The 11,192-nt window shown below is 41.5% G+C and overlaps 1 protein-coding gene across 1 annotated transcript in view; it reads left to right on the forward strand.

Moving 5' to 3' along the window:
• The window catches only part of LOC134441358 (CUB and sushi domain-containing protein 1-like), a 617,842-nt gene that overhangs the window by 530,076 nt on the left and 76,574 nt on the right, over nucleotides 1-11,192 (forward strand). Inside the window, exons 48-49 of the mRNA XM_063191634.1 lie at nucleotides 466-654; nucleotides 1,842-1,988. Coding sequence (XP_063047704.1) covers nucleotides 466-654; nucleotides 1,842-1,988 — 336 coding nt within the window. The remainder of the gene's footprint in view (nucleotides 1-465; nucleotides 655-1,841; nucleotides 1,989-11,192) is intronic.

Genomic DNA, 11,192 nt, shown 5'->3' on the forward strand with positions numbered 1-11,192 from the left:
TAATTGTACATCATCATCTCTACAGGGGGGCAGTCATGGGTAAGCGGTTAGGGTGTCAGACGTGTATGCCAAAGATTGCCGGTTCGACTCCCGACCCGCCAGGTTGGTGGCGGGAGTAATTAGGCAGTGCTCTCCCCCATTTTCCTCCATGACTAAGGTACCCTGAGCATGATACCGTCCCGCCGCACTGCTCCCTTTCGGGCACCATTGGGGGGCTGCCCCTTCGCACGGTTGAGACATAAATGCAATTTCGTCGTGTGCAGTGTTCACTTGTGTGCTGTGGAGTGCTGTGTCTCAATGACAGTGGGAATTGGGGTTTCCCAGTTGGGCTTTCGGCTTTCACTTCACTGTTGTTTTCTTATTCAGCAAATGACATGAGACTTTGGTGGATACCTTTCAATAGTAGTAATCTAAACGAATAATTGTACATCATCATAATCACTTGTTTTCTTATTCCACTTGCAGCCCAGTGTCCTGCCAATGAGGAGAGGCCTGAGTCGTCTGGCGTCATCCTGAGTCCGGGATTCCCCCAAAACTACCCCAACTCCCAGACCTGTTCCTGGATCATCAGGGTCCAGCCTCCATACACCATCTCCATCTACGTGGAGATGTTTCAGAGTGAAAAACAGTTCGACGAACTGGAAATCTTTGATGGTAGAGTATTTTAGATAACTTGTCGCGTAATAGAAGTCACTAATAGAAGTCACTAATATAAGTAATAGAAGTCACTAATAGAAGTACTAGTAGAAGTCACTAATAGAAGTCACTAATAGAAGTTCACTAATAGAATTACTACTTTACAAGTACTAGTAATATCACTAATATAATAGTATTATATATAATGATACACTATGTTATCTTAGTTATTAGAATATTTCTAATATTGCTATGGTAATAGTTAAGTTAGTACTAATAATATAAATAAATGGTAACTAGATGTATAGTGCTTTGGCCAATGACCATTACAAGACTATTTGTGGTTTAATAATTGCATAACTGACTGTCCTCAAATGACCCATGTTACAAAGGCTACTCCTCCAAGTGGTAATGTGTACAGTATTCGCTGCACGTGTATCTCAAGCTGTAATTGTTGTTAGATGTATGACGTTTGTTATGTCTTGAAGTTACATCCAACCTTCAAGTTTCTTTTGTTTTCAGACATGTGTCAGGTAAAAGATAAACACTTTACATGTCCGAAACAAAAGAAAAGGTAAAAGATAAACACTTTACATATCTGAAACAAATGAAAAGGTGAAAGATAAACACTTTACATATCTGAAACAAATGAAAAGGTAAAAGATAAACACTTTACATATCTGAAACAAATGAAAAGGTAAAAGATAAACACTTTACATATCTGAAACAAATGAAAAGGTAAAAGATAAACACTTTACATATCTGAAACAAATGAAAAGGTGAAAGATAAACACTTTACATATCTGAAACAAATGAAAAGGTAAAAGATAAACACTTTACATATCTGAAACAAATGAAAAGGTAAAAGATAAACACTTTACATATCTGAAACAAATGAAAAGGTGAAAGATAAGCACTTTACATATCTGAAACAAATGAAAAGGTAAAAGATAAACACTTTACATATCTGAAACAAATGAAAAGGTAAAAGATAAACACTTTACATATCTGAAACAAATGAAAGGTAAAAGATAAACACTTTACATATCTGAAACAAATGAAAAGGTAAAAGATAAACACTTTACATATCTGAAACAAAAGAAAAGGTAAAAGATAAACACTTTACATGTCCGAAACAAAAGAAACTTGAAGATTTGATGTAATTGTAGTTGTTGTTTTATTTTCCATCGCCTCTGCTGTTGCAGGACCTACTGGCCAGAGTCCGTTGCTAGTCGCCCTGAGTGGGAACCACTCCACGCAGCTGAACTTCACCAGCAAAACCAGCCAGCTCTACCTGCGCTGGTCCACCGACCACGCCACCAACAAGAAGGGGTTCAAAATACGCTACACAGGTCAGTGGAGAGGAGGGGCCAGAGTTCTGACAGGTTTTCCTACATTGTCATATTTTCCTACGTAATATTGTTTACAGTAAAATACAAAACAGTAACACCAAACAGGGTGTTAGATTTACGAGATGAAAGATATGAAAATAAAATCGCATGGTCATGGATACAAGTACTACCAAAAACCTGGATTTTTATTAAACGTTAGCAAAACCACTAGCAAAACCGCTAGCAAAACCGCTAGCATAACGAGTCAGTTAGCTAAGATGCCAGGGTCACACTTTAATTTCTAAGACACACATACACAAATAACGATAATAAACACACACTTGTAGTGTAAATGGTAAATGTAAGTACTGTATTTATCTGTTCTCTACTAATATTGCACAGTCTTAGGATCAGCAGATGTTGACGTTTCATGGTCTCCGCATGCCCAATAGGGGTTTGTAGGAGTATCTGGAATGTAGGAGTATTTTACAGAACACAGACGCTAGACATAAGCAGAGTACGCAGAGTGCTTAGGGCACCAACCAATGCTTAGGGCACCAACCACTTTGCCCCAAAAATTGGGGCCTCTTAAATTGAGATTGACTACAAATGTTATTGAACTACATTACAAAACATATATTTATTAGTTAGTTAGTAGATGATTAATATAGTTATTTTTTGTTATTGTTATTATGAGGGGGGCCTCCTGACCAGTTATGCTTAGGGCCTCCAAAACCTCAGCAGTGGCCCTGGTCAGGGTCGTAACGAGATATTTTCAAATACCGGGGATCAAATACTGCGTGCTGTACTGCGCACTGTACCTTTACCGCCGCACAAATACACCTACCGCGACAAGAGCGAGGCGAGCGACGGAAGTAATTGACTTTGTATTGAGTCGCGAGACAAAAGCGATTCTGGAGACTAGAGCGATTTGCGCGATTTGCGCGACAGTTTGAAGTTGAAATCCTTTCAACTTTCTATGATGAGTATAGGTCAGTGACCACAGCCAATGGGAATGTTTGAATGCTTTGCCTTCTGCTTGTAACGGACATACTGTAGTCTCTTCAATCGCGCGTATCGCTCTGTCGCTTGAATCACATCGCGCCTGGTCTATTAGAATGCTTCAAACTCTTCAGTCAAAGTTTGTTTTCAATAATCACTACCTTGAGGATAAATGAGGGTGGCATATACATTCATCATTGTTGATCATAGATCGATTTTTATGATGGATAAATTTTACAGTTCTGAAAAAAATGCAGAGGACATGACCTCTGTGTCCTCAATGGTAGTTACGGCCATGGCCCTGGAGGCAATGGAGTGTCAGCCAAACAAGCCGAAAAAAAAAGGAACGAAAAGATTCTGTTCTGTGTTCTGCAGTAGTGCCTGGGTACAGTGGCGGCCGGCCGTGTGTCGGATGTGGATGCGGATGTCGGATGTGGCGTCCCACAGTTTGCTGCAGTCCTTTTAGCCAGGAGCGACGATAAGGGCTAATCTGGATAGAGAGATAACAGACACGATAGGGAAAAAAAATGTGGACTGGCTTCACCCCTCCCACACACCCCCACCACCAGCAGCACCAGCAGCACTACCACTACACAGTCTCTCTCTCTTTCTCTCTCTCTCTCTCTCTCTCTCTCTCTCTCTCTCTCTCTCTCTCTCTCTCTCTCTCTCTCTCTCTCTCTCTCTATCTCTCTCTGTCTCTCTCTCTCTCTCTCTCTCTCTCTCAGCACCACCACTACTCTCTCCTTCCCTTTGCGACTTTGCCAGCGGTATTACCAGTGCAAATTAAATACAGAGTCCTCTCTCCCTCCCTCCCTCTCTCCCTCCCTCTCTCCCTCCCTCTCTCCATCTCTCCCTCTCTCTCTTCCTCTCTCCCCCCCTCTCTCCCTCCCTCCCTCTCCCTCCATCCTTCTCCCAGACCTTCTATTGCTGCTTTGGATCTAATTTAGGTCAGAGAGAGGGGAAGGGGAAGTCAGCCTTTTCTAAGTTAGCCCTCATTAGGTTGGGTCCAGAGTCCAGACATGCCCAGTGTTGCCAGATTGGGCGGGTGCCTGCCCAATTGGGCTACTTGGAATGAGCGTCGGCGGGCAAAAATGGGAAAAATTGGCCATTTGAAGTTTTTTTAGGCCATTTTGGGCCAATAGAAGTCAATTAGTTAGGGAAAGATATGGATATTTTGGGAAATCTGTGAACTAATTTCTTACCAATAGATTTTTTTACCATGTGTTCTTACAGGTGTCTGGACACACCTCACAATTTATCCACGGCCAAATCCAATGGGAATTTCCGTGACACCCCGTCAAAGTTGGGTGCACAGAAGGCCTATGTAAAAATTGGAACACGGCAGATTGGGGGGAAAGGATGCATAATGGGTCATAACTTCTGAAGTAAACTACATACAGAGACAAATGAACACATTTTTCCATACATTACTGACCCAGTGAATTCAATTGAGGGGTATTTTTGGACATTTGACCACATTTGAACCCAGTTTTAGGTCAAAAACCGCAAAAAATGGCCTTAAATGTGTAGAAATGTTCATTTTTTTAATCATATTTCCAAGTTGTGTCCGTTATCACCACTTGCTCTTCATTTCTCATTTACAATATGACAATATACTGTATATAGTCTGGGTTTGACTATTCTATTGTTATTAACCTGAAATAATAACCCAAAGTTTACAATTTTTAACCCTTTGATGCCCTAGACTGGAACCCAGAAAAAAGGTTGCAGAAGGGGCCATAACTTCTGAAGTAAATTACATACAGAGACAAATTAACACATTTGTCCATACAACACTGACCCAGTGAATACAATTGAGTGGTTTTGGACATTTGACCACATTTAAACTGCACTTTTGGTCAAAAAACGGCAAATAAATGGCTTTAAAAGTGTAGAAATTCAGTCATGTTTTAACGTTTCATTTCGTTCGTTTTCACCTCTAGCTCTGTTTTCTCATTTAAAGGAGGACAATATATAGAATAAGGTATGGATTTGATTATTTTAGTGATATTAAGCTGAAATTATACCCCAACGTTTACATTTTTAACCCTTTAATGCCCTAGACTGGAGCCCGGAAAATGATAAAAATTTGTCAGAATGTGGGATAAGTTTGGAGGTAAACCACATAAAAACACAAATGAGCATATTTTCCCATACAATACTGACCCAAGAAATGAAACTTAGTGGGTTTTTTTTGTTTTTTTTAACTTTAGATCAAATTTTAAATGATCAAGCTGTCATAGACGTCAGTGTGATGGAGGTGCAATTGGGTGGGCGGGTGCTGGTCACTAGTAGCAGTTGGGGTGGGGGCTTGGTAAATTTCCTCTATGTTTTTTTTTTCTATGAGCTGAAATGTTTCTCTGAGAGCTATGTATCTCTGAAGTTTATATCTGTATATCGGTATGATAGCTAGTTGGATCACCCTCTTTGGTAAATATGCCATTTGAGGGGAAAAAAAAGAAAACTAAGTTTCACTTCTGGCTGTTATTCCAGCTTTCTACAGTGGTTTGAATATACTACATATTAATTAAGATAAACATTTAACCTGATAGTTACACAATTCAGTTTGACAATTTTATTTATGTGTAATATGGCAATTAATGCTTTGGCAAATCATACATAATTGCATCACTGCTAATAATAGCTTTTGTTTGAGATTAAAAAGGGAAAAAAAGTCTCTGAAGGTATACACTCTACGACCACTTAATTAGGTACACCTTGCTAGTGCTATGTTGAACCCCCTTTTGCTTACAGAACTGCTTTAACTGCCTTCAACGATTCTCAGGTAGACTGTGGCATTCCAGAATAGTTCAAGTGGTGCTAAAGCCCTTACGAAAATCGACCATGGTTTTACTATAGTAAAGTAACCATGGTTTCTCTAAGTACTCTGAAACAACCATAGTATTACAATGGCTCATGCATGTTTTTTTGGGTAACCATGAAAACTGTGGTTCCTGACTAACCATGGATCATGGTTATTCATGGTTTTCATGTTTTTTACCAGCATGGTTTGTGTCTGTGTTTTAACCATAGTCACAAACCATGCTCAATAAACCATGGTTAACTGTGGATTTCATGGTCACACTTTTTCACATCCGTGGTGTAATGGTTAGGGAGTTGGATTGAAGTTCACTGAGTTGCAGGTTCAAATCCCATCCTTACCTCTCCCTACACATGACTGAAGTGTCCTTGAGCAAGGCACCTAAACCCACATTGCTCCAAGGACTGTCACCAATATGTGTGTTGGATAAAAAGCAGCAGCTAAGTGCAATTGTCCAATCTTATATTGACCAAGTGAGCCTGTGTGAGTTATAGCCTCATTTTCCTGTTCTTAGCTGACTGTAGAGGCATCTGGTGTGGTTTTCTGCAAATGTAGCCCATCAGCACAAGGTTCGACATGCTGTGCATTCAGAGATGCTCTAATGCAGGAGTGTCAAACTCAGGCCCGGGGGCCAAATCTGACCCGCGGAGTCATTTTATTTGGCCTGCGAGATAATTTCAAATGTGTATTACAGTTGGCCCTCATACATTAGTAATGTACAGTGTACCAGGACTTGAACATGAAATTTGGTGTTTCTCAGAAGTATGACCGGGCACAGCCAATGACACAACTCACACTCCTATGCAACTCAATATGTGCCAGTGTGTGTGATATTTAACTATGAGTATTAAGTGCGTGCCTGCACGATTGTAATCCATATATTGAAAATAAATCTTGAGCTCGGCCCGCGACTTGGTTCCATATTTTGATTTTGGCCCTCGGTCAATTTGAGTTTGACATCCCTGCTCCAACGTATGTGTTTCTGAATTACTCAAACCGAACCCATCTCCCTTGGATTAAGTGGTGCTCAGCTATATCTGGTTAGCCTGGCACCCACCAACAAAGTGCTCTGAACTGTAGATGAATTTGGTGGAATACAGAATAGGGTAAATGCTACTGGGGAATGTGGTTTCCTGTGGTGCACCAGCAGGGAAGGTGACAGAGGGGGAGAAAGGGGTCAATTGTCCTGGGCCCAGGGAGAGATGGGGCCCAGAATTTGGTCTGCATTACATTGAATGTATTGAGTTGGGGGTCCTTTCTGATGACTTTGTCCTGGGCACAGCCAAAGCAGTCAGCGGCCACACACTCTGATGTTACGTCCCCCAGTCTGACAAACTGGGATGGTAGTCTGTGATCCAGTTTACCAGGTCAAGCCACAACCCCACCCCCAGCAGTTAATAGTCGTGTTTGCAGTTCCGCAGATATTTGCATGATCACAATGAGATGTGCATGGTCTTAGAAAGGTGGGGTTGAATGCTTGACAAAAAAAGGTGGACAGAAATATCTAATGTGACTTCCCAAGTCATAAAAAGCTGCTTCATGAAGCAGTGAGTGAACTTCGTCACAAACATGTGGACTGGACACTCAATTCACGTCAACTAGATGACTGCCAATCAGGGCAGATTACTGACGACATGGTGGCTGCACAAGTAGCAAAGCCAGCAGTCTGGCTAGAAACCGGCTAGCAGCCACACTCCAAGCAGCTTCATGAGCTGAAGAGACTACACAGGACTGCCACTTTTCTATAGAGTGCCGATCCGTCTGGGCATGGACGCCCGTGCAAGGAGAAAGGAAACTGGCCACGATGCCAAAAACAATAAAAGCTGCCCCCTCCAAGAGTACCTGAAAACACCAAATGCTGCCTATAGGCATGAACGGCCATCCGGGTACTTTGCTCGTAAATGTGCGTTACGCCCCTTTATGGGGGAAATCAAACCGAATGTCTCATCAACTTACATGCTACATCGGCTAGCCAATATGAACATAGTCCATGCTTCTCCACGGCTGTTTGGCTATATTATTTTAACAGCCGGCAACACAACATGTTTTCGGCATGTTGCGCGTGAACAACGCTAGTCTACAGGTCCTTATCTTTCGTTTATGAAACCACAACACCACCAATTGACTTGCATTGGCTGTTTTCCCCCACAAAAGGGCGTAAAGCACATGGAAAACGTCACGCCGTTCAAGAGTATTGGTGCCTACCGGTGACATGATGAGCCCTGTCACAGTAGATTGCTGTTAGGTTCTGTGGCCTGTTGTTAGTGGGTAGACAAAAAGTCAATTTTCAGAAAATCCCCCGCAGGGACAGGCTCTTGAGAGGATGTACAAACGTTAAATACAACAGCTATGATGTTTAACTTGCTATCAGACAACTATTCTCCAGAGACACACAGGTTTCGAAAATATATAATAATATAATTTGCCCGGCACTAAACCCATTTTTGGGCCCTTGGCACAGATGAACACAGATTTTCCATACAATGTTGACCCAAGAAACGACATGAAGTGGTTGTTTTTCACTTTTGGCAACACTTGCACAGCATTTCTGGACAAAATAAGTAATAAATGGCCTAAAATGTGTCCAAAAACATCACCACCCTTTCATTGTTTCCAATGTAATTGTGTGCTTTTTTTCTCCACCTCTTAATTTATCATGTACCGAATCAATTTGTTTATTGTATTGGGTATTAATCTGAAACAGAATCTCACTTAAGTGAATCTTTTGCATCAAACCTGAAAAGCCAAAATAGAGTAGGCCTACTGTATAAAGTGGACTTACACTGATGAAATTCTTAATTTGAACCAATGAAAAGGCGGTTGATTTTCAACACATTTTAGGCTGTTTTGTCCTGGAATTCAGTTTAAATGTGGTCAAATGTCAAAACCAACCACTTCTATTGTATGAAAAAATATACTTATTTGTGCGTGCATGCCTTTTACCTCCAAACTTATTCCTCATTCTGACAGTTTTATCATTTTCCAGGTTCCAGTCTAGGGCATCAAAGGGTCAAAAATGTAAACTTTGGGGTATTATTTCAGCTTAATACCAATTAAATAATCAAATCCATACATTATACTGTATATTGTCATACTGTAAATGAGAAAAAAAGAGCAAGTGGTGAAAAGGGACACAGTAAAACTTGAAAATATGACTGAATTTCTACACTTTTAAAGCCATTTTTGCAGTTTTTGACCAAAAGCGCAATTTAAATGTGGTCAAATGTCCAAAACAACCACTCAACTGTATTCACTGGGTCACTATTGTATGGACAAATGTGTTCATTTGTCTCTGTATGTAGTTTACTTCAGAAGTTATGGCCCCTTCTGCAACCTTTTTTCCGGGTTCCAGTCTAGGACATTAAAGGGTTAAAAATGGTAAACTGGTTATTATTTCAGGTTAATACCAATAGAATAATCAAACCCAGACTATATACAGTATAATGTCATACTGTAAATGAGAAATGAAGAGCAAGTGGTGATAACGGACACAACTTGGAAATATGATTAAAAAAAGGAATATTTCTACACATTTAAGGCCTTTTTTTGCGGTTTTTGACCAAAAACGGGGTTCAAATGTGGTCAAATGTCCAAAAATACCCCTCAATTGAATTCACTGGGTCAGTAATGTATGTAAAAATGTGTTAATGTGTCTCTGTATGTAGTTGCCTTCAGAAGTTATGACCCATTATGCATCCTTTCCCCCCAATCTGCCGTGTTCCAATTTTTACATAGGCCTTCTGTGCACCCCAACTTTGATGGGGCGTCACAGAAATTCCCATTGGATTTGGCCGTGGATAAATTGTGAGGTGTGTCCAGACACCTGTAAGAACACATGGTAAAAAAATCTATTGGTAAGAAATTAGTTCACGGATTTCCCAAAATATCCATATCTTTCCCTAACTAAATGTAATTTGTTGAATTTGGGCGGAATTTAGTGCATTTTGGCGGTTTTTGAGAACCTTTTGGGCGGGATTTGGTCAGACCATTGACAGTAAATAGAATGGACGCCAAATCAACGCTATTTGCCATTCAACGCTTTGAAGCCAGATTTGGGAACATTCCCAACTTACATTCCACCTTAGCAACGCCAAACGCAGGTGCTGATTGGACAACAACAAGACTTCTAACGGTCAATCAAACCATGTTCTGATGCTCATTGGTCAATTTAACTTTTTAATATCTCTCTAAAATAAAACATCACCACAAAAAATCACCACCCTGGTAAGTTGGAGAGCAAGGGGACCTACTAGAATGATCCCCCTGGAGTGGCATTTAAGGGAGATACAGGGTTTTATGTCTCTCATAGGAATGAATGGGATTTGGCCATTTTTTGGTCTTTTTGGGTCCAACCTTGGCTCCAACTTGGCTTCAACAATGAAATAGAATTTTGGCCTCCATTCTATTTACTCTCAATGGGTCAGACACATCTGGCAACACTGGACATGCCTTACCTTTAGGGAACCGCTCACAAGGTGCTCCTGTAATGGAGGTCAAAAGATCCAGTAATGAATTTCTCCCAATATACAGTAAGTGGCCATGCGCACTGCACTACCGGGGACACAAAGGGGTGTGTTGTCCCGGGTCCGGGGAGATAGGGCCCCCAGAATTGGGTCCCAATTACATTGCATGTATTGGATAGGCCAGGGGCCCTTTCAGATGACTTTGTCCCTGGCCCAGCAAAAGCCTATATACAGTAAGTGGCCATGCGCACTGCTCTGCACTGCACTGCACTGTGCTGCAGGTTTCATACATAGACACACACACAGACACAGACACACACACACACACACACACAAACACACACACACACACACACACACACACACACACACACACACACACACACACACACACACACACACACACACACACACACACACACACACACACATATACTACACACACACACACGCACACACACCAACCATGTGCACCTGTATATCCAGACACTCCACACCCCATCTGGTCTCCATAGTTTCCCGCTTATCGAGCCCTTTCATTGGTCGGCTCCCGCTTATCGAGCCCTATCATTGGTCGGCTCCTGCTTATCGAGCCCTATCATTGGTCGGCTCCCACTTATCGAGCTCTATCATTGGCTGGGCTGCGGAGGCGGCAGGACTGGGAATGGATCAAGGGACTTGAGGCGCATTATTTATCGCCTCATAGGATTCTTTCAAATCTGCACCTTCGACTTTCAATACTCGATCAATTTGCAAAGTTTCTCCACTCTTGCTCACCCCCAACACCCCCCACCCCCTCATCTCCCACCCCCTCACCCCCTCACCCCCTTTACTGTTGGCCTGATTAAAAGCCTTCAAAATTGACCACATGTTAAACAGCGGGAGGTATAATACATCCACACCCACGCCTTTTATTCTCTTACAAAACTGTTTGTGGAG

This window comes from Engraulis encrasicolus, chromosome 24, assembly GCF_034702125.1.
Source record: "Engraulis encrasicolus isolate BLACKSEA-1 chromosome 24, IST_EnEncr_1.0, whole genome shotgun sequence".
Classification (NCBI taxonomy): Eukaryota; Metazoa; Chordata; class Actinopteri; order Clupeiformes; family Engraulidae; genus Engraulis; species Engraulis encrasicolus.